The 25,349-nt window shown below is 36.2% G+C and overlaps 1 protein-coding gene across 3 annotated transcripts in view; it reads right to left on the reverse strand.

Moving 5' to 3' along the window:
- LOC106468568 (alpha-mannosidase 2C1-like) overlaps positions 1-25,349 on the reverse strand; it is a 128,820-nt gene that overhangs the window by 75,169 nt on the left and 28,302 nt on the right. For all 3 annotated transcript variants that reach the window (XM_013929003.2, XM_022396903.1, XM_022396904.1), the window contains exons 3-5: positions 23,847-23,961; positions 14,001-14,197; positions 6,630-6,760 (exon numbers count right to left, since the gene is read on the reverse strand). In XM_013929003.2, the coding sequence (XP_013784457.2) occupies positions 6,630-6,760; positions 14,001-14,197; positions 23,847-23,961 (443 nt within the window). The remainder of the gene's footprint in view (positions 1-6,629; positions 6,761-14,000; positions 14,198-23,846; positions 23,962-25,349) is intronic.

The raw sequence follows: 25,349 nt of genomic DNA on the forward strand, positions 1-25,349 counted from the left end.
ATATATATATATATATATATATATATATGGCACCAAGCCTGCATAAAGGCTCGCACATTTGAAAGATGTACATAAAAGTTCAGTTTTGGTTAACACTTTCCAAAAACAGGTAAGTAAAAATTGCAAACTTGTAAGTTGTTTGGAGAAACTACCTTACTGCATGAGCATTGTTTGTACATGTTAGGGAAAACACTTTTGAATCCAACTTTGCAGACTGCACTAGCCAAAAAACAAGACATATTATTGTTTTACCAATCACGTCACAATCAGAAATTACCAATTACCAATAATTATAGCACAGAATTGGCCCGATTCTGATTGCCAATACTGATTATGTACAGTAAAGTTTACAGCTATTGTATAGTATTGTTGACAGTTTAATCTTAAAAATTGTATCTATTATAGGGAATGTACTTTGAAGCTTCATTAAATTTAAAGTGGTTGAAGTTATCAATAAATGTGCTATGCAAAAAAAAAAAAAATCACAATTTCCATTTTTTATTCGAATGAGTGAAACATAAAAAATGTCATTTTTGACATTTGTCTAAAATCATGAAATATTAGCTTTTACTGTCGATAAAAAGTTGGTTATGACAATTGATAACCTTCGTGATTCTTATTTTTCAACAAATTGCTTAGAAAAACCCAAAATATCTAGCAGAAGCAATCCAACCAATCAACAATTATATTTGTCAAGCCATAACTAACTTTAAGGTAACTTCTTGGAACTATGCATATCAAAACATACAGTAGTGTGTCTTGCAGCCAAAACAACCTGCAGGACACACTGTGTTTTATCAACAGGAGTAATAGTTTAGTGATTTTTCAGTTTCTGTAGCTCGGAGTGGTAATTCAAACTATTATACACTTTCAGTGGATGTGCTCTGTGACCTACTGCTGTCTGTACCAGCTAGCTCTGCTGAGGCAGAGAGAGGATTTGGCAAAATGAAGATTATCAAGACAAATATGAGATCTTGTCTGGGAGCTGACATGATCACTGATCAGCATCTGTTCATGTTCCACTCGCCTTCAATAAGTGACTTTGATCCCATAACAGCTATCCACTCAGGATCATTTTGCACAAGGAGACCAAATGCTGGTATAGTCCAGACTGAGAAGCAGATGCATGAGAGTGACAAAGAAAGGATTGACAGAAGAATCTATGAAATGGATATTGGGATATCATCGACACTGACACAGATATGTACTAGATTTCCTTTCATTATTTATTTTGATTAAGAAAGGTCACTAGTTTAACAACTTAAGAGACAAACTTTTGGATGAATCTAAATCAGCAGACAATTTATCCAAATTTCTTCCTGAACATGACCCATGCTTTTCCCACATGCTACAGCTTGTGGTCAAGGATGGCATGAAAAATGCTGGACCACTGCTGAAAGTAATTTCCAAAGCATCGGCCATCATGTCCTACATTTGAAAATCAATGCAAGCAACTAATGTACTTGAGGGAGAGGCCAGAGTTCATCAGTAACACTAACATGATGAAACTCAGAAATTAAGATGATTAATTCTTTATTGAAGATTCCCCAGAAGTTGGATAATCTAGATACTGGTACATAAAAACTTACTTTTCATGATCAAACTGTACTTGCAGATTTGGTGGCAATACTGACACCTTTAGAGGAGGCAACAAATTTCACTCAGGGTCAAAACATTGTTACCTACAGTTATGTAGTGCCATGTGTTTATAGGCTGATGACTGAGACTGACAGCATATAGTCCACATATAATTTCAATCTTGTCTCTGCAATGAAGAAATCCATTCATGCCCAGCTGACTCAGTATGAGCAATGAAGTATCTTTTGCTTGGCTGCAGCATTTGATCCCAAATTTAAACTTGACTGATGTTTCACTAAACATATGGTCTATGAATCCAATGTTTTCATGAATACACTTCTATGTATTCATATTTGAATACTTACAATTTTTCCTGTATTCGTATTCATATAAATATGAAGTATTCATTTTTGAATTTGATTACTGATCTCCAGTATTTGCCCCATATCTGCTTCCATGAGACCAGGGGTTGTCTAGTGGAGCAGTGCCCAATGGGAGACTTCTCCTTCTCAAGTAGGAAACATTCTTAGCTCTAAAGTTGTTATTTTTTTTAGTACTGAGATAGTAGAACAAAAAATATCAGGAAAATCAAGTGCTGGTGGTAAAGTGTCACCAAGGTTAATGGAACATTAGAAGATATAGTGTGGTTAGGGCTTCAGGCTGTTCTGTCTTGGTCAACTACTAATGACAGGTGGAAGAAGAGCCCTCACCTCCATCCCAAGGCAAATCTAAGTCCCATCCAGCTGAACGTATCCACCAGGAACTGCTTGGAAGACACTGCAAAGGGGAAGACTATTCATAAAGGAATCTCTCCATATCAATATTCCCGACAACTTGGAACTGGAGAAGTAAGGGTTCTTTCATGTTCAACTAGAAGAACAGGAGGGCAGGAATACATGTAGGGGAGAATATAAGAGTGTGTGCATGGACTACTGTCACCAAGTATGATCATCTGGAATTGAGTCCCTACTGAAAGACAATGGAATGGATTAATACCACTAAAGACAGCAAGTGGAAGCCAGGTGTGAGGGCAGGACTACACCTGGTGTTGTCTTATTTTTTTTTTTTTGTAAAAGGTGTAGAAATGGTCATGTCGTTTTGAAACATATTCTGCCAAAACAGTCTTGCAGAAACCATATCTTAACAGCAGATACTGAGCAGAAGTGAATGAGTTTTAACACTTTCAATACTCCCCCTTCCCCAATTGATGCAGATTTCAGGTAAGTATTCTCTGCAAGGAAATGCCAGCCACTCAGCACAATCCAATGATACCAAACATAATGAATGTAGTGCTAGTTCCAAATGATAAGTTGTGTGTGTGTGTGTTTTGCCTCCTTTTTTTTTCCTTTTTTGGGGGGGGGTGTTCAAAAGAAATGGTACATACGTGGTGGTCTTATGAAATTTGTGACAGACATGAAGATCAAACTAAAGCAGTGAAGGAGCTGGAAGAGAAAACCTACAGTCAAAACTCACCATACCAGAGCCTCCAGATAGTTTGGAGAATAGTAACTGGAAGGAGGTGAAAACTATCAGCACAAAAGACCACCTAGTGGTATAAGTAATAGAAAATGAATGTGTTAGAAATCCACATACCAGCCTGCATAATCACCAAAAAAGGTTGGCATCAAAACGGAACAAGATAGTTGTTATATGTCAATTTTGACAGTAGATGACATTATAAAGGGATTGGTTAAACTCATCTAAAAAGAAGTATGCCAGCTGGATAAGCTGACAAACCAACTGGTTAAAGTGAACAAAAATAAGTCCATACAGCCATGGAAAAAACAGGTGATTGCAGTATCCAAGAATGGGGCAATCCATGTAGGAGAACAACAGACAGCCTTAACTGAACCTAAAAGACAAATGAGAATTGGAGAAAACTAATAGTTACCTTCCCAGACAGTCTAAGTCTTTGGAATAAAGGAGTGGTCATAGAACAAACAATAAGTCCTTACAATATAGAGGACAGTAGGAGGAAAAAGTGAATGTCTGAACAAAGATAATCACAAGGGAGTAGAACGAGAGAACAACCAAAAAAAGGGGAAAGTGTTGGACAAGAGGTGTAAGGTGTGGATAATACTGCTTGGTAACTGGCTATTGTTAAAAGAGATGGAGCTATGACAAAAAAAAGCATAGGTTCCAGAAGTGGGTGCCTTCCTGGTGGGTGAGGGAAAAAATGACCATATAAATGTCAGAATGCATCATCATAAGGTGACCTAACAACTGCAACCAAAAACTTTGGCACGCCCAAAAAGTTGCAATCACCTCCAGAATGTCAATAAGCATAGACTGCTCTACCAGACACCACACGCCAAAGAAAGTGGAGGTGTAAAGAACTGGTCCCCCCACCAGAAAGGAAGGCATCAGTGTAAAGATGCAAGTCAGGTGGAGGGTTAAGGTGGAATGGACCAGGAAATGTTGAAGCAATAAAGCCCCCATGAGAGATAGTGAGGGAAAGAAGTGTGAAAAGTTATATGAGCAGATAAGGGATCATAAGACATGTGCTACAGATCCTCCAAAGCCTACTGAAGGTGATGCATGTTTAGAAAGAATCCATAAACCATAAAAGCAAGAAAACCTCAAATGTAGGTAGAGAAAGAAAATACAAAGATCTTCATGACATGAAGATGCAAAGGAAATGGTTGAGCCTTCCTAGTATAAGGTATAAGAATCAAGAAAGCCACCAGGAAGATATTGAAGACACAGAAGATTGGAGGGAAGAGGATAGGTGAGAGAATGAAGATAAGAGAAAGTGAAGTGCAAAAAGCAGGGACAACCCTAAAGAAATAATATGCATAACCCAAGGTTGCCAGTGAAGGGAGACTATAGGTGTTCATAGAGGAAGAAGCAGACACCAAAAGTTCCAGAGCCAAGAACCAACTCCAAGGAAAAGTTACTATAAAGTGCCTTCATGGCCTGTACAGTGGGAGGAGAAATAGAGAATAGAAGTGATAAGATGAGGAACAGGAGAGAGAGTAGTTCCACAGGACTCCTTATGTTGGATAGCCAACAGATGTATCTGTGGTCTAATGAGATGAGAACTGAAGGAAAATGGGTGGCAAGCCTGATGCTGTGAGAAAAGGTGCAAGACATGAGTCAAGCAGAGAAGAAGAAGGGAGGAAGACACCCCCAAAAAAATATCCATACTGAAAAGACCCCAAGAACAGAGAATACAAGACAGAATAGAAGCAGTAAATGAAGAAACAGAAACCAAAGGGAGCAAAGAAAGAAAAATGGGTGTCCACATCAAATCAATCATGGTCCCAATGAAAAGAAACAGTCAGGAGGTGAAAGGTGAAGATGTACTAAAGGAGTAAAGATAAGTATAAAAAGAACAAACTGCAGGAAATAAAGATAAAGGATGAGAAAGATGATCATCTAAAGCAGAGAGAAGGAACACAAGATTGGGATATAAAAATACAGAAGGGTAATGACCTTAGGCTATATCAAAGGATTAACAAAAATTAAAACAAAAAGAAAGATGATGACTATTGTTAAGGTGGAACACAAGAAAGCTCACAAAGTAAAGCAACCCAAGAATTATTATGGTATACAGACAAAAGACACAGAAACTCACATACCTACATTATGAGCATAGTAAACATGAAAGTAGGTACCTGTTCCTCATCAGAGAGAAGAGCCAGAAGCAAAGACTGGACATGTAAGAGCTGGCAAAAATCATCCATAGGTGAGGCAGGCTGCACAGAAAATAATAATACAGAATGATGAGTGACATGAACTAGATCAGAAGTAGGTAGAAGGTAGTAACCAAACAACTGCTGTACGATAGTGGTAATATCATGCTGGAAAACCATCAGCAGTAAACATACGGTCACACCATAGTTCGACACTGCTCTATAAGACCATGGTAATGTATTATATCTGTCTGCTATAATCACAGTACCATGATACAGATTGAAATCTGAGACCCGTCATATGTCATGTACTTGCTCTACTAAGTGAGCTAAAGGGATAACAACTGAACATCAGATCCATGAACAGATAAGGAGCCTCTGGTTGCTATTAACACATTTGGAGAAAATGCCTGAAGAGGAGTGACTGGACTTTGAAATTGTTGTTGGAAGTATTACAAAGAATAAATATGGTAGCTAGAGAAAATGAACTTGCAATCAGGCAACTGAAACGAAGGTGCAACAGGGACTAAAGTAAAGTAACACTAAATAAGGACAGGCAGTAAATGAAGATGAGTAAAAACTCAAAAAGCCCAGGAAAAAACACATCTGAACATCAGCAGTGCCAAGAAAAGAGTGAGCCTATGATCATGTGTTAGTGCTTTCAGGGATTACTGCACATGGAGATAGTGTCACCCTCCTACTGGAGGGCTACAGCATTACGATCGCTATATCATAGGCTGGCACAGAACATGTAGACACGAATAGAGGTGGGAGGCTTGTGGTATGCATAGGAAATTTCATGGCAGTTATGTGTGAGATAATAGCTCTTAGTGGTGCAGAGAAATAATTAATGTTTCTGAACTTGAAATGTCACCTGACCTATCATTGGAGGACACTGCTGTTGATCTCCACATACATGGCATTTTATCTCCCAGGGAATGACAGAGAACAACGGCAGCTAGAATGAAATGAGCTTAACAATTTTCTTGACCAAATATTATATAAAAAATGCATTCACCTAGAACAAACAAAATATTTTGAAAAACTACATATAAAAACAAGATACAAAATGCAAGATATACCTGCATATGACACATTTTTTGTAGGAAATCAGTGTACCTAAATACCTAAAAAATTAGGCACATTTGTTTGTTTAAATAATATTTATGTAATCTAGTTTTTCAAAAACTGGTTACTGATATTGATTTTTCTGTCATTTACCAAAATTCCTTCTAAACATTGAATATATGACAATTGCATAAACAAGCTCTGGTTATAAATAATCCACTTGTTTAGGGTGAAGTTCAAAATTTCATACGTCTTAGATGTCTGAAATTTCAAATTGGTCTTGACACTGATCTATGAGGTTTCATTATATTTCATTGTATATTATAACCTACACCATTTAACACTAACCTGCATCCTGGTACAATTGTGTTTACCATTTCATTTGCTGCATATAGTGCTTCATAAGCTTGTGAGCTTTCCGATGGAAGATATTTCACCATACCCAGAAGCACTTCCAAATCAACCAGAAGACCATAAACCTAAATAAAAACAATAAATTTTATCACCAGGTCACATAATATCTCTACCATAACTAAATAGTGAAAAAACGAACATTTCAGAAAAACCAAATAACTATTAAAAACAACAAATAATATGCTGCAAAATTAAAAGTATTATATGCATTACTTAAATGTATTATGTATTGTGATTTATAGAATTTTGCAAGTCCAGCCGGAAGAGATTCAAAAAATTATAAAAAACCAACTAAATGAAGTGAAGACATATTATTGTAAAAGTTCCACAACATAGTAGGGTAAATAATAATAATAAAATTGGTAACTAGTTAAAATATCATAGCAGGACTCCTGCATACTGATAGCTGGACATAACATCTTAATTTACAACAGACGTTATAAGGTGTAAGCTTTGCTCAGTAAAAACCAAAAACAATTAAAATGTTCATTTTCAACCAGAGAATCATGCTATCTTTTCACACATGCAAACATTTTTGAGTTGGTTGTTATAAAATAATAATGGTGCATGTTCACTGATTCTTTGTCAAGCAACATAGCCTTTTAAACACAAGAAACAAGTATATTTATAACCAATTACTGACCTCTGCAGTTCAGAAAGTTTATATTTGTATTTTTAAAAAATATGTCAAAAGTCTTATTTACCTTTTGAAACAACATCTAAGTGTATTCTGTGGAAACTTCTTATTTACAAGTTTAGCAAGTTTATCTCTTAAAATAAATAATTCAACAACACAGTAACATGAAAGTTATAATATTCCTACACTGAAAATGTATTTCTAATAGGTACTTACCACCTCTCACATAAAGAGCTATTCTCGTTCAATGCTGCCCTCTATATGAAAAAAAATTTTACATATGCCATAAGCCTTCTATCTCGCCTCCACTGGAAGTGACTGATTCCAATGCATCTCTCATGCAAATCATAATGCATCAACCCTCCACCAATAAGAGTGCAACATACTCTCATTACTCTATTCAGTTCTACCAAACTATCACTTTGAGTTTTGGAAGAAAATGGAAGCACTGGTTTTCAGTGGGGAGGTAGGGGGGGGAAGTATATTGGAAGTATATTTTCAGTGTTGGAAAATTATAACTTTCGATATGGTACATTGCCTCTGCTCACATAAATAGCTAGAATCGCACACTGAACAGGTGGAGGGACTAGTGTGAGGGGAAGAAAGAAAGAAGCATCCTTTGAAAACATCTGAAGAACACTTCCTAATAGGACACAATCAGATTCTAAGATCTCATGTGGAGAACTGCACCTCTTCTGAACCAGGTGGACTCTTCGCCCATCATATATATGGGTGTAAAACAGAAGAGCATATCCACCTAGAAGAGAAGTATGGCTGGAAAGTGATCCAAACCATGTAATATTTATGAACCTCAATCCCAGAAATTGTAAAAGTGGGTAACATGAAAAGGATGTACCCCTAGATGTAGAGTAGCTAGGGCATGATGGACCATACACAGCAAGTGAACTATATCCAAAACCCACGCCACTGGGAACTGACATCCACACAGGGATAGGATGAGGATCATACCATTGATAAGTCAACTACAATCCAAAATCCAGCTGCTTGGTACAGAAATTCATTTGGGGATAGGAAAGAGGATCATACCACTGGCAAGTCGACTACAATCCAAAACTCAGGTAGGAAAGAGGATCATACCGTCTTCACCTCAAGTTCATGAGACCAGAGGGAATTTAGTGTCCCCTGACTCATGAACAGGGCACATGTGAATATGATAAATTGATAGATCAATCCGAGAACTCGACATCAAGGAAATGTCTACATAATGTAAACCATCTCCCTCAAAAAGGAAATTGACCAGAACCAACCCAAGTGTAATAACATCCTCGGAATAAGAAACATCGAGGGATAGTTGAAGGGAAAGAACCGTAACAATCCACAACTATCTCCATCACTGTTGTGGGTCATGCAATATATGTATGAGGATTTAAGGTGATTGGTTCTACTCTAAATCCAAAACCCGGTGACTGGGAACCGACATTCATGTGGGAATAGGATGAGAAATCCCAATCAAAGGGGTGAACTGCAATTTTTTGTATGTTTCATATTGGAGGACATCAGGTCATCTATACTAGCATAACACCACCACCCTACTCTCAACTGAATGGTTTTATAATAATTTCTATATATTGTTTGTATTTCATTAATCCATTCAGGATGATGTTTCCAAGGTCCATCACTCCAAAGCTACAACATCCCTTCAGACAAAACCATGCAGAGATAGAGCATCCATTTAGAGGCCATCTCATCATCTATATCAGCACTGCCCTACTCTCAAATGAATGCAGTCTTTACTGTTTTTATTGTATACCTCTCAGTTAGAAGGATACCTCCAAGGTCCACCACACAAGCAACTTGGAACTGGAAAGTGGAAAAAAACTTTCAAACTCAACTAGAAGAAAAGGGAGTAAAATGCAGTGGAGAATCCGAGGACTGACAACACCTGAGACAGTGCAATGGGTGACCATGAAACCCTATATTTAAAAGCAGACCATACCGATTTATTTAATACAAGGCATGGTAATGATGGGCAGCTATCCTCTTCTGCTTTACTCATGTAGTCCATGAGTGGGTAGGGTCTGGGTCAGGCAAACTTATGAAGCAATTCTATTGGTAAGATAAATCTACAAGCAATCTTGTGGAACACCCCATCTCTGCAGTGTGCATTGTGTGGCCATGGAATTATAATATGCAAGTCAAAATGGCTTGACAGCATGAATTTGAGCAGTTAAAGAATATATGGTCAGGCACCACTCACACAGGGCGGGATCCAAACAATGAAAATTAATAAAAGGGAAAAGGGACCCTGAAAAGGAAAAATAAGAAGAAAAAACACTTACCCAGTCAAAGTTTCATTGAATTCTGACATTCTAGAATGGATATAGGTAGAAGACAATAAACCGAAGAGGAAAACTACAATCTGATGCAAATAGTGAGATACAAATGTATCGTGGGTAGTCCACATGCCCGATTGAAGAAATACCTCCAAAGGATGACAAAGATGAAATACCAATGAAAAGGTAAGGTGTCCAACTAGGTGAAAAAACACTTGGGACAAAGTACAGGAGGAAGGTTATAAAGAGGAAGAAGCCAATCAAATGAAGAGTCAAACTTAATTGATGAAGGAGGAAGGAGAAAGAACACAAACTGACGACAGTTACCAAGGAAGAAAGAGGCAGAGACAGACATCACAGAAGGAAGCTGTGCAGGCAGTATAACAAAGAAGAGCACATACGGAACATAGAAGTCTATCCAGATCAGGACGAGGATAAAGGTATGAAACGTAAGGAAGGGAAAGTGGCTAAATGGAGGAGTTATCCTCATGAGCCACCAAAGTGGGAGGAAAACAATACGGAGAAAAGAGAAGATATTAAAAAGGAAAAAGAGTACATGAAACATAGATGGTAAATAAATAGGCCACCAACATCCACCGGCAAATAGGTTAAGGAAGGAAGACATAAGGGAAGGTGAAACAAGGAGCACTGGGAGAGTGGTTCAAATATAGGCAAAGTGAGGCAGTGCAGGATCACATTAATATCTCCATCCAGAAGGACAGCCCACTGCAGCAGGCAACAAACCCAGAAGGAACACATCCACAGGTAAAATGTAGAATAGAGAAATACCGGTGGGATCAGGAAAAATGAAAGGTGTGGGGCAGAACCTCAATCCAAAAGTCAAGAGAGGAAATCCACATGACAAAGAACAGTGGGTTGATCAGAGGAAAACCCTGGACCCAGGAACCAATGGTAGAAAGATTCCATTTGCACTGAGGAACTTCCAAGTAGGAAGTGCAAATGAAACAAGCCAGAAATGAGGCCAATCATCAAGAGAAACTGGATCACCTCGCCAATGACCAAAGGAAAACCAGGAGTGAAGATGGACAGGAAGGTCTTGATGAAACACTGGTGACTGAGGGTGGTGAAGAAGGAACAGAGACAGAGGAAAAAGTAATGTAGGAGGAAGTAGGAGCTGGAGAAGCCATGAAAATCACAGCTGAGATGGTCAGGAAAGAGCTATCAGAAGGACTGAACATGGAGTGTCAAGGATGAATGAAGTCATGGAGAGAAGAAGTAGAATGGGAGGATAGACAAATGTATAGCTCCAATCCTGCTTGAAAACACTGATAGCCAGAGCAAGATGAAAAACCAGAGGCTAAGACCAAGGCAATTTGTTGTTAATGGATGTAGCAAAAGCATCAGTGTGGTAAATAGCCAAAGAAGAAAAATGAATGGAATGGGCTAAGTGAGAAGCTACTATAAGAGAGCATCTGGAACTCCTTGCCAGGGACCAGACAAAAGCCAAGTATGAAGATGAAGGATGGGAACTGGCAACTGGGGTTGATGTAACAGGTTGGGAAGAGGGAGGGGAGGGACCACCTGGAGCTGGAGCAACCGAGGGATCTTAGGTTGAGCGAGCCAGTAAGGAGCAATCAGAAGGACTCTGCACAGAGTGGTATGGATGAGGGAACTACTCAATGAAGTAAATGGATAGGAGGATAAACATAAAGGAAAGGCAGGACCAATCCTTGCTGAAGACATCTATAGTCAAAGCCAGAAGATGGGGAACCGGGGACCAAAACAGAGGTAATTTGTGATTGAGGGTGGTGGAAAAGCATCGATATTGGGTGTACCCAACAAATGACAGAGCCACCAAAAAACTGCAAGAGGCAGGGACCACTTCATAGGATAAACGTGATCCAGTTGGAAAAGACAATCCACCATGAGATTTGATGCACCCAGGAAAAGACACAATATCAAACAAATATGATGTGTGTGGGCCCAATAGAAAAGATCCAAAGTGCAAAAACAAAGGGATCTTGACTGGGTCTCGCCTTGGTGGTTGATTTAAGCCACCACCATTGTCAGAATGGATCATAACCAGCTGACTGCTGGTAACAGAATGAAAATGATCCAAAACCCTACAGACAGCCAGGAGTTCAAAGACACTGCTGTGAAAAGAACTTTCTCCACAGACCAATGACTCAAAACCTCTTGGTGATCTACCCATGTTCCCCAGCCCTGAAGGGATGCATCCATGAACAGATGTAAATCTGACCGTGGAGGAGGAAGTGGAATACTAGCCAACATATGGGCCTGGTGCAACCACAAATGGAGATTGTCCACAAGGGAAGAGGGAAAGGATATAGGAGCATCCAAGGGATCCTGGATGAGGTTCCATTGATCATGAAGGATCCATTGAAGCAATTGCATATGAGCCCTGCCTAGAGGTATGAGAGATGTCATAGACGACCATAGAACCTCACTAAGGTAAGTAAGGGTGTAGACAGGGCTTTCCATATGACCAGTTCCAAAGAATGGAACCAGAGAAGAAAAGGTTGGGCCTGACTGAGATGGGTGTTGAAGAAAACAACTAAATGAACAAAGTATTGGATAAGATGAAGGAATGACCATGCAGCTTTGATGAGGAGCTGACAAGTATGACTGACCAATTCCCATTTGAAATGAGCAAGAAGTCAGACATCCATATAAATTGGAAGCGCAATCCCATGGCATGAATATGCCGAGCAACGGAATATATTACTTGACAGAATACGTAAGATGCTGAAGTTTGGCCAAAAGGCATGGCACAAAATTGGTATACCACACACTGGTGGATAAACCAAAGATAAGAACGAGAACACTCCAATATGGGAATATGCAGATAAGCATAGGAAACGTCCACCTTCGTCATCCAAAGGCCTGGAGAAAAGGTAGATTTCCATGGTAAAGGGGACCAGAATGATAACCTGTTGTGCTATAAGGTCTTGAACTGCCCCTGAAAGATGCTGGCATGTTAAGGGGTCCCAAAGAAGAGGAAAGGGGATGGAAACACTGGATAAAGAAGGAGAAGAAAGAAAGGGGATAATGAATCCCTATGATAGAACTCTGTGATTCTAAACATCAGATAGAAAAGGGTTCCACCAATGAACGAAATTCAACAGACAGGCAGGCAATAGAGACTGGCTCATATAACGCTCAATCTCCCAATGAATGAACAACGATAAATCCCCCGACAGATCGCCCGTGCCCATGTTTGTAGAAACTGCATCAGACGCAGGTGAGGCACCCGAAGTGGTGACTGTAACTTTGGAATTCATATGTCAAATGTGGGAAATAAGTGGTAAATACGAGTAGTAAATGCTTTCAGAAATCAAATTAACTTCAAAGAAATTAAGTCTGAAAATGAAATTAAACAAAAGCAAAACTGAAAGTTAAACCACTTTAACTTAATGAAAAAAACAATGTCTCCATTCAACAGCTGCCAAACAAGAAGTGATGGTTTGATAGTGGTGTGTAGAGGGAATCACATGCGTCACATGATAGTAGTGCTCTCCTATTGGTGGAGAGATGACGTATGATGATTTGCATGAGAGACATGTTGGAATGTTGGATTCCAGCAGAGGGATTAAGAAGGCTTGTGGCATGTTTCTTAAAAAAAGTTTGCATATAAAAGGCAGCATAAAACCAGAAAGGTTAATGAGCTGAGGGAGAGTACCTTATTAGAAACTAGTGTTTTCATCAATAATATTTTCGATTATTCCAACTACCTAGTAATTAAAATATATATATATTTCCATTATGATTTTTCATTACTATTTGCGATGACTTCAACTTTGTTCAGCTTAATCAGTTATTGTCATCATTCATGACAGTAGTCAAATAACTACAATTAGGGTTTTTGATTATTAGTATGTTTGATTATTGCAACTATCCAGGTAATCAAAAAGATAGTCTTTTCTTGAATTAAAAATGTATTTCCAATAATACTTATCTCCTCTCACACTACAGCTATTACTCAAATGCTAGTGTTTCTTTTACTTTGCCTATCTCTATCCCACCTCTGCCATTATTTATTTTTTTTGTCAAGCATAAAGCTACATAATGGGCTACCTGTGCCTTAACCACTGCATGTATCAAATCCTAATTGTTAATGTTATAAATTTTTTCTTGTTCTTTATTTCAATGATGACCACCAAGTACCTATTTCTTTCTTGCTTCAATGACATTATAATCGGGTAGTTGAATGTAATTAATTAATGAACCAATCGAATAATTGATTAGCACCAGTTATACATAAAATATAATGGATTACTTATGCTGGAATAAACTGAAGTAGTGCCTAATGAAAATACTATGTAATAAAATTGCCAATATTAAAACGGAGAATACTGAAACTAGCTACTACATATAAGTTAAGCTAATTCTTACTTTTCTATCAAATACAGCTATTTCTGCCAGCTTTAAGGTGAAATACTGGTTTGGACAAGGAGGAGAAATAAGCCCAGTAGATCCTGCTCCAAATGCAGTATTGCATGCCATTTCTATATAGAACACCTTATGAAACTCTTCCACAGAAGCACATCGTGTTATGATAAAATTTTCTCTTAGCTGATTTTCAAGTCCACCTAAAGGAATTACAAGAAACATACATAACTTATACAATAAAATGCTATTACTTGTTTTATTTATTAAATCTAAATGTACAAAACTGAATATATACAAACCTTACTAATGTGTTATTTACAAATATTTAATCCTAAAAAACCTCAAGACACTGTACATGTAAACAAAAACTAAAGAGCCATATGTTTATAATTGGAACCTCTTGCAGTGAAAAAGCCAAGAAAGGCACACCAGTCTCAACTAGATACTGTACTGATAAAGAAATTCTGAAAGACAAAGCCAATTCAGTCTCATATCTCAGTTGATATTAAAACATTTTGACCTTGAGAAATAACATGTACCTCAATCACATTATGGCAAAAAATCACTGTACTATAATTCTGGTACATGCCTTGGCACAAAATACATTCTAAGTTCTAGAAATACATGTAGCTTTCATGTATGTTCATTATCTTAAATAAAATAGGGTAATAATTTAGAAAATACATTGGATAATTCTGATCAACAGAGTACTGCAGTTTTCAGCTGTATAAGCTCAGCTAGACAAGTTACAAAAGCAGTTATCCAAATGAGCTTTATATATCTATTTGGGTTAGGGAACAACCGATATTAATTTTGCTTATTTATACAAAATTGTATTTTCTCATATTGAAACAGAAAGATAATATGGCTTTACTGTACGAATTTTAACTAAAGGTTTTATTAACCTCAACTATTTTAAGTCAAAGAGTGGTTTAGTTTACTACCATGCAACTAATATGATACTTTTGTTACCTTAAAAATGAAACGAATTTCACTGGGCACCTTCCAGCATGTCCAGACATTAATCCATTTGTGTTATTTGGAAGGCATCTACACAAGTTACAGAATTTATCCAGTGGAAGTAAACAGAACCTGTGGCTACCACCTTTCTTCCTGACAATTACTACTGATCATAACCATGTACTCTTAAAGGGCTGGATGTTCCAGTCCTTTGGTGTATGTGCTATTTTAATGCTAGCTATTTCCCTAGTGTGCCAGGGAAGTCAGTAAACTGGCTGTTTAACAAGACTCGAATAGCCTATATCTATGTGGTGGTGGTGAGTGATGTTCGCCTGCCAGGTCCAACACATACATCAGAATACTTTGCCAGCAGATCACTTAGACTCTGTCACTGAAATGAATCCATATTGTTGCTGCAATCCTCAACTAGAAATTTCAGGTGTACTGGAAGTTGAGTATGAGATTTCAGACATGATGTGACAGAAGTAACCTTAACACCACTGCTAGTATTGACTACCTCTGCTGCACATTTCATGACAATGGCCATTCTTGTAGGAAGCTAAAGTGTTGATGAGCCATAGTTGCAAAGGAACATGGGGACATGACCCCTCCCACAGATAGTGAACCTTGTATGTTTAACAACTACACTATACGGCACCAATGAATATGAATTGGTCCAGTGTAAATCATGGCATGCTAATGTTCTTTCTACTGTGATCATCTCATTGCTACTTAAACCACCCTAGTGTGCAGATGTCACACCAGTCCAAGTGATGTCCCATAACTTCACTCAGTAATCTCTTAATGAACTTGTTGACTAATATGATATTGCAATTCTCAGCTGTCATTTGAGGGTAAGCTTTCCCGTACAAGAAGCACAGATAATTGGTGAAAGCACCCAAATTCTCCATGGAACCCTCTGCAAGCCGTAAATTCAGCTTGATGGACAGCTCAGTTTCAACCAGCTCAAACAGTCAATGCAGATAGGCCAGGGCCACGTCCCAGTCAGCCAGCTGCTCCTCGGATAATGTTCTATAACAATGAACACTGAGCCTTCCAAACACAGTAATAAACATGCAACCAGAAGTTTCAGGCATTTGCAAAAATTTATGAAGGAAGCATTCCACATCCTCTGCTGCTCCCCTGAACATGGGAGGTAAGATAAACTTTGCATCATCCATATGTGATTTGGTCTTGACTAAATTAACTAATTTGGATTATCTGTTTATGACAATGTTCATTATTATAGTAGAACTGTTCTCACTATTTTTTATTTTGTTTAGTTTTATTAGACATGTTCGACTTACCATTTTTAGAAGTTATTTATGAAGGTCAAAAGAGTGTGAATCTTTAGCAAGAAAATTATGATTATACATGTACTTAAAACAAATGTGTTTGATATATATATATATACAACTGTTTAAGTTTAATGTGAGTGTTATAATTTAGATAGTTTATATAGTACAGGTGTCATACTTACTTATTTTTAGAAGCAATATGTTATGGTAAGTTTGTTTACGAATCATTAATTGTATACTTCAGTTGTTATGAATTAGCAATTGTACAGAATAGTGAGATTGTTGTGTCATGTTGCTAAAACTTGTAATTACTTGAGCCAAAAACTTCCTTCACTTCTAAGTTCATACATCTTTATCTAGAAAATTCCTATTTCACTGATTTGCAATATCAAATTTCTTGAGATTAGTCTCATAATTATTTAAGGTTTATCGATAACAAAAATCAGTATCATAGATATTAATTCATAAATAGTGATTCATTATCAACATCTTTTACTCCAGACTGTTACATTTTCAGTATTAGAGGAAATCCAACCTAAAATTTCCTAATTCTCTTATGTTAGAATTTTTGTTGCTGAATTTACTCTAATTATCAACAAGTATCTTAGACTGTGTTGTATAGATTATTTTATGTTTTTCTAATAACATAACATAAACAAAATAATATTTTATCAATGAAGTACAAATGAATATTGAAACGATTTTGAGCATTACTAACTGCAAAGCTCAATAAAATGAATTCTTTATTACTATGTAAGTGATATTCAAATTACTCAGTGTATTCAAGTAATATCTGTAGTGAGTGTTTATGTGTGTATGTAGCACCAATCTGAATTGCTACAAGCATTTCTTTGTACAACAAAGTATAGGATAACTCTCGTTGATAGTACATTTAAACACAGTAGCAAGATATAAGTCATGTGGACAAGTACATTTACCATGATCCACTAAAACTGACAAACTACTAGTCCAGTAGACTAGTAACTTAAATTTGATTCAGATGTCAACTTAGTGTACATTTTTTATTAATATCAATAACTTATATCTTAATTACTGAAATAGAGTTAAGTACTTATCTAAAGATATGTGTGTAGCTAAAAAAATGTAACAACTGCCAACAACGTTTTCATCAACTTTCTTCTTGATATTGTTTTTCAGTTTTCTTCACCTTTAGAATGAGATAAATGACAAATAGCCCTACTTGGGCATAGTTATCTTTCAGATTAATAATTTTCTACTGAAACAAAAATGAGACATCCTATAAACCTTCTGGATTGGCTACATTTTAGTAAGAAAAAAAAATCACTGTAGATATATAAATCAACAGATGCAAAACAACATAAAAGAATTAATAAGTGATGAATAAACAAGAAGACAGGCATCAGAAACAATCCTGACCAGAAAAAAATTCACATTCAGTCAGTGAGTATAGAACTGAAGACAAATAAGTGACAGAAGAGGGGAGGGGGGGGGACCTTGTGATTAAAATGTGGTAAACCCATTAATCACTGGACACCACACCCAAAGGTATAAGTAAAAAGAAAGACCAGAGAGTGAAAAGTCTAATCTGTGGAAAGAACTACAGGCAATAAGATAACCAATCATCAAGAAGATCAAGCTCCCAGGAACTTGGCAAGATCCATAATAAACAATGCTGTATTTTATTAAGTAAATCAAAACCACCTATCCCTATAGAAGTTCCTAGAAATGAAGATACTCACAAATGGAAACAATTCCAAGTAATTGATTTAAGCATAAAACTCGGCCTGAAACCACAGCTTGAAGACATGGTGAACATTGAGGACTACAAACACAATGGACTAACTTCAATTACTTTAAAACACAATCGACAAGACAAATTATTATTCTCTACTCTGTTGATACAATACAATCTGTGATAAATTCACTTTAAAATTGACAATATATACTCTTCATGTCTAAACTCACAAATACGAAGTCTAGATCTAATTGACTATATCTCTCACTAATTTTGTCTAACTTTCTACATATCTTTATTGACAGGTATATATTATATATATATATATATATATATATAGAAAAATCAATACTAAAACAGGCAAGCAATACAAAATCAGAAAGAAGGACTGCATTAAATCCAAACCTGTGATAAACAACATCCAAATTAACAAAAACAAGCCCAAACAAAAATCAAATCAAGATGACCCCCAAGGCACAGGATATAATGTGGGATATAAAATGTGCCCTGGGTTTTGGAAGAGACTGTGGAAGTAGGACCCACATTGTGGTGGGGATACATTTTCTATCAGTATTAATCTCCATTCACTAGTCTCGCATGAAGAAATTCAAAAAAATGAAATAATCAAAAGTAGAAATTAGGAGAGCGAGATGTGGGTGCTCTAGCCCACAATGTCCCACATCTATATCACCCTTCACTGCCTGCAGACAGTTGTGGGAAGGTGACTGGTCTCCAAATTAAAAGAAAGAAAGAAAGAAAATGAAGAAGGAAATAAGGTACTACCACTTGGGTGTAAGTAAGGTAAACTTACCTCCTGAGGTTGGCATTCCAGCCCCCATTGTAGTAGTAAAGCACTAACTAGTAGCACAGTGAACAAATTATACTAGCATAAAATCCGAATCAATTTATCTAAACTAACTAGTATAACTCCCAACCACCACCCATTAAATCCATTGTAACTACCAATTTTCAGACTCTACACAAGCCTTTATATGCGATAAGGTGTTCATCCACATAAAAGTAGTACCAAGTTGCTTAAATAACCTTATTAAAACTAAAACTACTTATTGGAAACTATCAGCAAAATCTCCTTAATGTTTAATTCTTTATATTTATTTAATATGTTCTTATATTTATCACAGAATATTTTAATAATTTTATTCAGAGGTTCTTTAATAAATCCATTGAATATTAATTTTTGCATTAATATTTCAACATTCATTATGAAATATTGTAATTTATTACAAATTTTACAAAATCTGAATAATTTCAAAGTTATAATACTTATACCAGAAGAGTATGGCACATTACTATTAAAAGAGGGTAAGACATATTTTGGAAAAGAAAAATATTTTATTTTATCAAAAACATTTAGATTGATGTCATTGTCAATTATTTTAATTTCAAGATCTAAATAATGTCTTTCTGCATTAGAAATTAAAGTATTTTCAAATTATAATTCTACCAGATAAACAGTATTAATAAAATTATTTATCTCAGGATTATTTATACTAATTAAATCATCTATATACCTGTAAGTTAAGGCAAAATTGTCTGGGTTTATGCAACTTTCAATAAACTTGTTCCCATAAAAATAAAGATATAAATTTGCAACACAAATAGAATAGTTAGTTCCCATTGGAATTCCTATTACTTGTTTAAATACCTGGTTATTGAAAAAAACATTATTATTATAGATGTAGAAACTTAATATATCTTTTGTATTTTTGGAGCTAAATTTTCTTTCTTCCAGTACTATGAAAGAATAACAGAAATTAAATCTTTCAATGGAATTGTGGTGTACAGTGTGATAAAATCAAATGTTTGATTATTTTTCACTTGTTTACAGTTATTTAGGTATTCTAAAATGGGTTGATTATTTTTTTATTATCCAAAACGTGTGTTTCTTATTATTAATATTTACATTTTTAATTTCATCAAGTAGAATATTAAGTAATACATTTAATAAAATGGCCAATTGTTTAATAATTGTTTTTATTGAACTAGAAATAAATCTAGATTTATATTTAAATTCAATTTAGATATATTTCTAGTTTGGATAATAAAAAATAGTTAAATTTAACAGTAAGACAGACTGCCCAGTTGCCTTTGTCCTAGTACTGGCTTTGGGCAAGTCTTTCATATCACTCCAGGAAAGCATCCATGTCGTCTTTCTGTTCATCAACTTTTGGCACCTTGGGTTGGCTGGCCCTGGCACCATTGTCATTCTTCAATCCTTTGTCTTCTTGTTGGGTGATCTTTGTGATCTCAATTTGTGCTCTTATTCTCTCTATTTCCAGTATCTCCTCTCACTCCTTTTCTTTTTCTTAATTTGTGCTCTTATTCTCTCTATTTCCAGTCTCTCTTTTTCTTCTTTCAGTCTTTCTATTTAATTTTCTTCTTTTAGTCTTTTTTCCTCTCTTCTCTGCATATACTCTTCTCTCTCTGTGTATTCTTGTTTTTAAACAAACTCTTATAGATCACCATCTTTTAGCCAAAGTTGCTCACCTCTCTCTATCCACATTTCAAAATCAGTCATCATGTCTACATAGTGTGATTGTAATCTCAACCATTTTTGCAACCACTACGATTGTACATATATAAGCCTACTCCCACTGTCATTCACATCTTATTCTATTGCCATTTACCACTATATAATTTTGGCTGGCTATTCAATGTCAGGTTTTTATAGGTGTGGATGGGCAGGATTCTTTTAAAGTTATATGAATTTGCCAATTCACAACTGTATTACTGCACATGTACAATTCCAAGCAATAGGCCTTAGTCAAGTGAGCAGCAACTGTATTTTCCATGGCCACCCCACTGCCTCTGCAGAATACTCCCATTTGTGACATCACACATGTGTTGGCCAATTAGAGAGAGGATATAAAATATCATGTTAAGAATATGTAATGAGAGAGAGATAGAGAACAATTTGTATTATACAAACATGGGTGTGGAAATAAGTTAATAAATGAAGGAAGGAAATAATGTGAGAGAAAATATATATTAACTATGTAACATGTATAAATTATAACCCACATTCATATAACTAGCAAATACACCACACTATGGGTGGCTGTTTGTCTAATCATAATATTCATACCTCATTGAAAACATTTCAGAAAATGTGAAAATTTTCTAAAAAAGGATTTTTTTTTCTGGGAAGTACTGCATGGGAAAAGTGTTCAGATTGTTCTCTTTAGTTAAATGCAACTCATTGCATCAAAATGACTCAATGTTAAGAGCTCAAAATTTTCATAAATTTTACTGAGATAAACTGTAATGTTTTTATATATTAAAAGTGCTACCCTTTATTGGAAAAATAATAGTTTTTTAAAAACTCTAGTTTCTCAGTACTACATTTATAAATTACAGATGTAATCAAACCTTTACATACAATTCTAGTAAAAGTCGTGTTTTTGTTTTGAGTAAGTACTTTTATTTCAAATTGTGTTCTATTATAAATAAATGGTTGTTGCACATTACCATAGTTATTTTTGTAATTGTCTGAATCTTCTATACCCAAAGTGTGAAATATTTATATGGTTTTTGTTTGTGGTGCCATTCAATAGATGACACAGGAGTTTTGGTTACATACATAGATAGTGTCATACCTGCTTTGTCCATTATAGTAAGAAGATTATCCCTTTCATGCCTGGGAATCTTTTCTTCATCTTAATAAAATTGTCTGGTGTTAGCCACAACAAAATATTAAACAAACCATTCATCATCATGAAAAGGTTATATATATACACACACAACATCCAATATATATACAACAAACGCATCGAAATAGGAATAACATAATCCTACATTGCCCTTCGTGGTCAGATTATCAGCCAAGTCATTTAATGTCAAAATTATGTTTTGCACTTATATTGTAAGATTAAATAATAGTGATAATAGTTCTTTTACAGACTGTTCTCCAATATTGTGTCCACCATCTCTCCTGTCCAACTATATGGTGATGTTGCTGGTAGTGGTGATGATGCTGTCATAGATGAAAATGATGATGATGACTCAGACAAAGACTCTGTAGAAATTCATTCTCTAGCTATATACTAGCTGTTGATGATGAGGTATCACCTTGTTTGTGTATGTACATTTTGACAGACCATCAAAGGTGCGCCTCTCATATGTTGCTACTAAGGATGTAGATAAAGGTTTAAATAATGCTTGTATAAACAAAAAGTGTCACAATCAGCAACAGCATAAGATCTAGCCTTATGTAATAAACAGAGCACAAGCACTGTAGTTGCCAGCACAACTGAAAAAGAAATACGGAGATGCTAGATTGTTCCTTGTCCGACTCATTATAATTCAATGTTTGATGCCCTAAGTCATGTAAATAAGTTAATATCTGGAAATGAGTCAAGTGCTAGACCAAGTTTTTGATCAACTGGACACTGACATCTTGCAGTGTGAGAACAAAGCATTTAAGGGACTACTGATTCCCACCTAGCATGTTTATCTAGCCAAATTGGGGATTTGAACAATACATGGTTGCAAATTTCTAAACTCTCAATTGAAGAATTAATTCAAACCATAGAAACTACAAATGACAGCATGTTCAACAATGACTATTCAATTCTTTCATCATATTTACATCCTAGCTTCAAGATCTCCTGGCTTCCAGAAAATCTGAAAGAACAAGTTTGACAAAAAAATATGCACAGGACAATGCAGTACAGAATCACCTAATCAAGATAGCAAGACAGAAACTGAAGCTGAAGCTGATTATATTAGATTCCTGCAAACAAAGGGGGTAAGAAGTACTGAACACAAAAGTGCTCAAGTAGTTAGTGCTTTTCTAGATAACTCTCTCATAAAGTCTGTTCACAATGATGCATTTCCAGATGCAGTCTCAAAGTCAGTCTTCATTTCATTAAATACAGCTATTCTGTCAAGTGCCATAGTTGAGAGGGTTTTTTCAGTTGGAAAAAATGTGCTCCCAGTGAAAACAGGAAAAATGTCTGATGCAGGCTTCAAAATAGCTATTTTCTTGGCCTCCCAAAATAATCATTTTAACACTGCAGTTACTACACGAAGTAAACTCTGTTAGATTATTTCACACTAATTTATAGGCTATTTATTTATTATTTCAGTTATTTGTATTCCTTTTTTCTTGTATTGTGTAAGTCATATGTTGCTCTTATTTTGAATATTATAAAAAAATAAATAAATGTAGCTCCATTAATTGGTATTCTAAAACCTCTCATGTATAATGCATTATTTTGTCTTGAGTTCAATCCTTCTAGTTCAGTTCTGTATACATGTATATATAATACACAATGTACACGGTGCATGTTTTATAGAAAGAATACACGTATCTATTTTAAAATAACGAGTAATGGCTTACTACATTTTTAAATAAGTAATGTTTTGGGTAACGAAACTACTATTTTTTTGCAGGTAACAGCCAAAGTGAGGTCATTACTTTTTCTAGTAACATTGCCAACACTATCTATTTTCGATGACGAGGAACCCACTTTGAGACTAATAATGGCTGGAGATGGCTTGAATGGGTAACGAAGAAAAACTTTAATATAACAGCAAATGTACAACGTTTCGACAAGGTTTTGTCATCATCAGGTACTATCTATTTGTACAACATTATTCATACCAGCTCTGGTGAATTTCATGCTTCAAATAGTTTCTGTATTTGTATTAAACAGTTGTCAAAGAATGCAGATAGTTCTGAAAACAGAAAAACCATTCTCATTTTTTGGTTATCTTTCTCTCACTTTCATGATATGACACATACCCAAATCAAAGCTAAACTTCTAATCCAAAATATTTTACAGGCAATTAAATAATATGCAATGTAAATGCAACACAATCAAATTATAGTATAAAAAAACACAGACTTACCACTCAGTCCCTGAAGTGGAATTCCATTATCACTCCATACCATAGCCTCAGAATTAGAATTCCAGCGCAAATGAACCTCTTTGCCTTCCCAAGATTCTGGAATCTCAACATCTACCTACACATTGAGAAAGTTGTAAGCTAACGTTTTCTAACAATGAAAATGTATTTCTGATAGATACTTACCTCTATATGCACACATTTTGCTTGCCACTAGCCTTGAGGCTACCACCTAACATCACATGTCTACAGTCTACACATAGTATAGCTGCATTGTAGCATGCAAATGAGCATGTAACAACTCTCCAGCACTAGGAGTGTGATACACCCTCCTAGTGCAACTGACTCTTTCTACTTTATAGAGCACAATCACCAATTCAAGATTACGCAAAAAAGATACACCTGAAGAAGGAAGGATGAGTGGCAAAAAGTAAGTATCTATCGGAAATACATTTTCAGCATTGGAAAATGTTAACTTTTGATACCCTACCTTAACTCCACTCACATAATAGAATCCCACATCAAAAATGGTGGATGGACCAATGCAAAATTTACCTAGATGAGTACTCTTCTAAAGAGAACCAATGGAGTATGATACCTTAATGTATAGGGTCACACTTGTGGGAGACTGCACCCCACTTGTACCAGGTATATTGTATACTTTTCACCTTTTGTAATGATATGTCTCACTAATTTGGGCAGAAAAGATGACAGTCTAATGAGTAATTGGATGTGTCATATGGTGAAGAGTGGCTAGGATAAATCAGACCATATTCAGTGGGTCATCTCCAGTCAAAAACTAGGCACCACCATGTATATTTCTTACAGTTTACAGTAAGAGGAGTGTCTAATTAACACCTCAAGACCAGAAAGCTGAATGGAAAAGCAACTTCTGTTCCAACAGCCCAGACAGACCAAGTGTGTGTAGACCAAACATACAACCAATAGCAGGCCACCCAAAAACTCAACATCCAGATAATGTAGGAAGGGGGGAGCAAACATGGTGGGTCAACTCCGGTCCAAAACCAGGCAGTGTAAGGAATTTTTTGTCCAGACTGCAGTAGGAGGAGGGCCCCTACCAACCACATGTATGAGGACTCATGTTGGCTGATCCTATGCCGATCCAACACTAGACTGCCCAAGAACTGGCATCCAGGCAGTGGTAGAACAGGGGAAAGCCAGCCAGAGGGGTTAACTGCATGTGGTGGGTTTTTCCCATCCACAATCAGGCAGTAAGGGGTATTTGTCTTCCACACCATGGTAGGAGGAGAGTACTCAACATCTTCAGCACCACCCTACTCCCAACTAAATGGAAGTGGTCACACTTAGGAGGAATCCTCCATGATCTACCACCCCAGCAGCTAGGCACTTGTAAGTGGCAAGGACTCCCATACTCCACTAGCAGAGAGGGCAAACAACACAGTGGGGAGTCCAGAGGAATGCAACACTTTAAGACATTGCAATGGGTGATCATGAAAACCCAATTTTGAAAATAAGGGCAGTCCT

The sequence above is a fragment of the Limulus polyphemus genome, unplaced genomic scaffold (assembly GCF_000517525.1).
Source record: "Limulus polyphemus unplaced genomic scaffold, Limulus_polyphemus-2.1.2 Scaffold3055, whole genome shotgun sequence".
Lineage (NCBI taxonomy): Eukaryota > Metazoa > Arthropoda > Merostomata > Xiphosura > Limulidae > Limulus > Limulus polyphemus.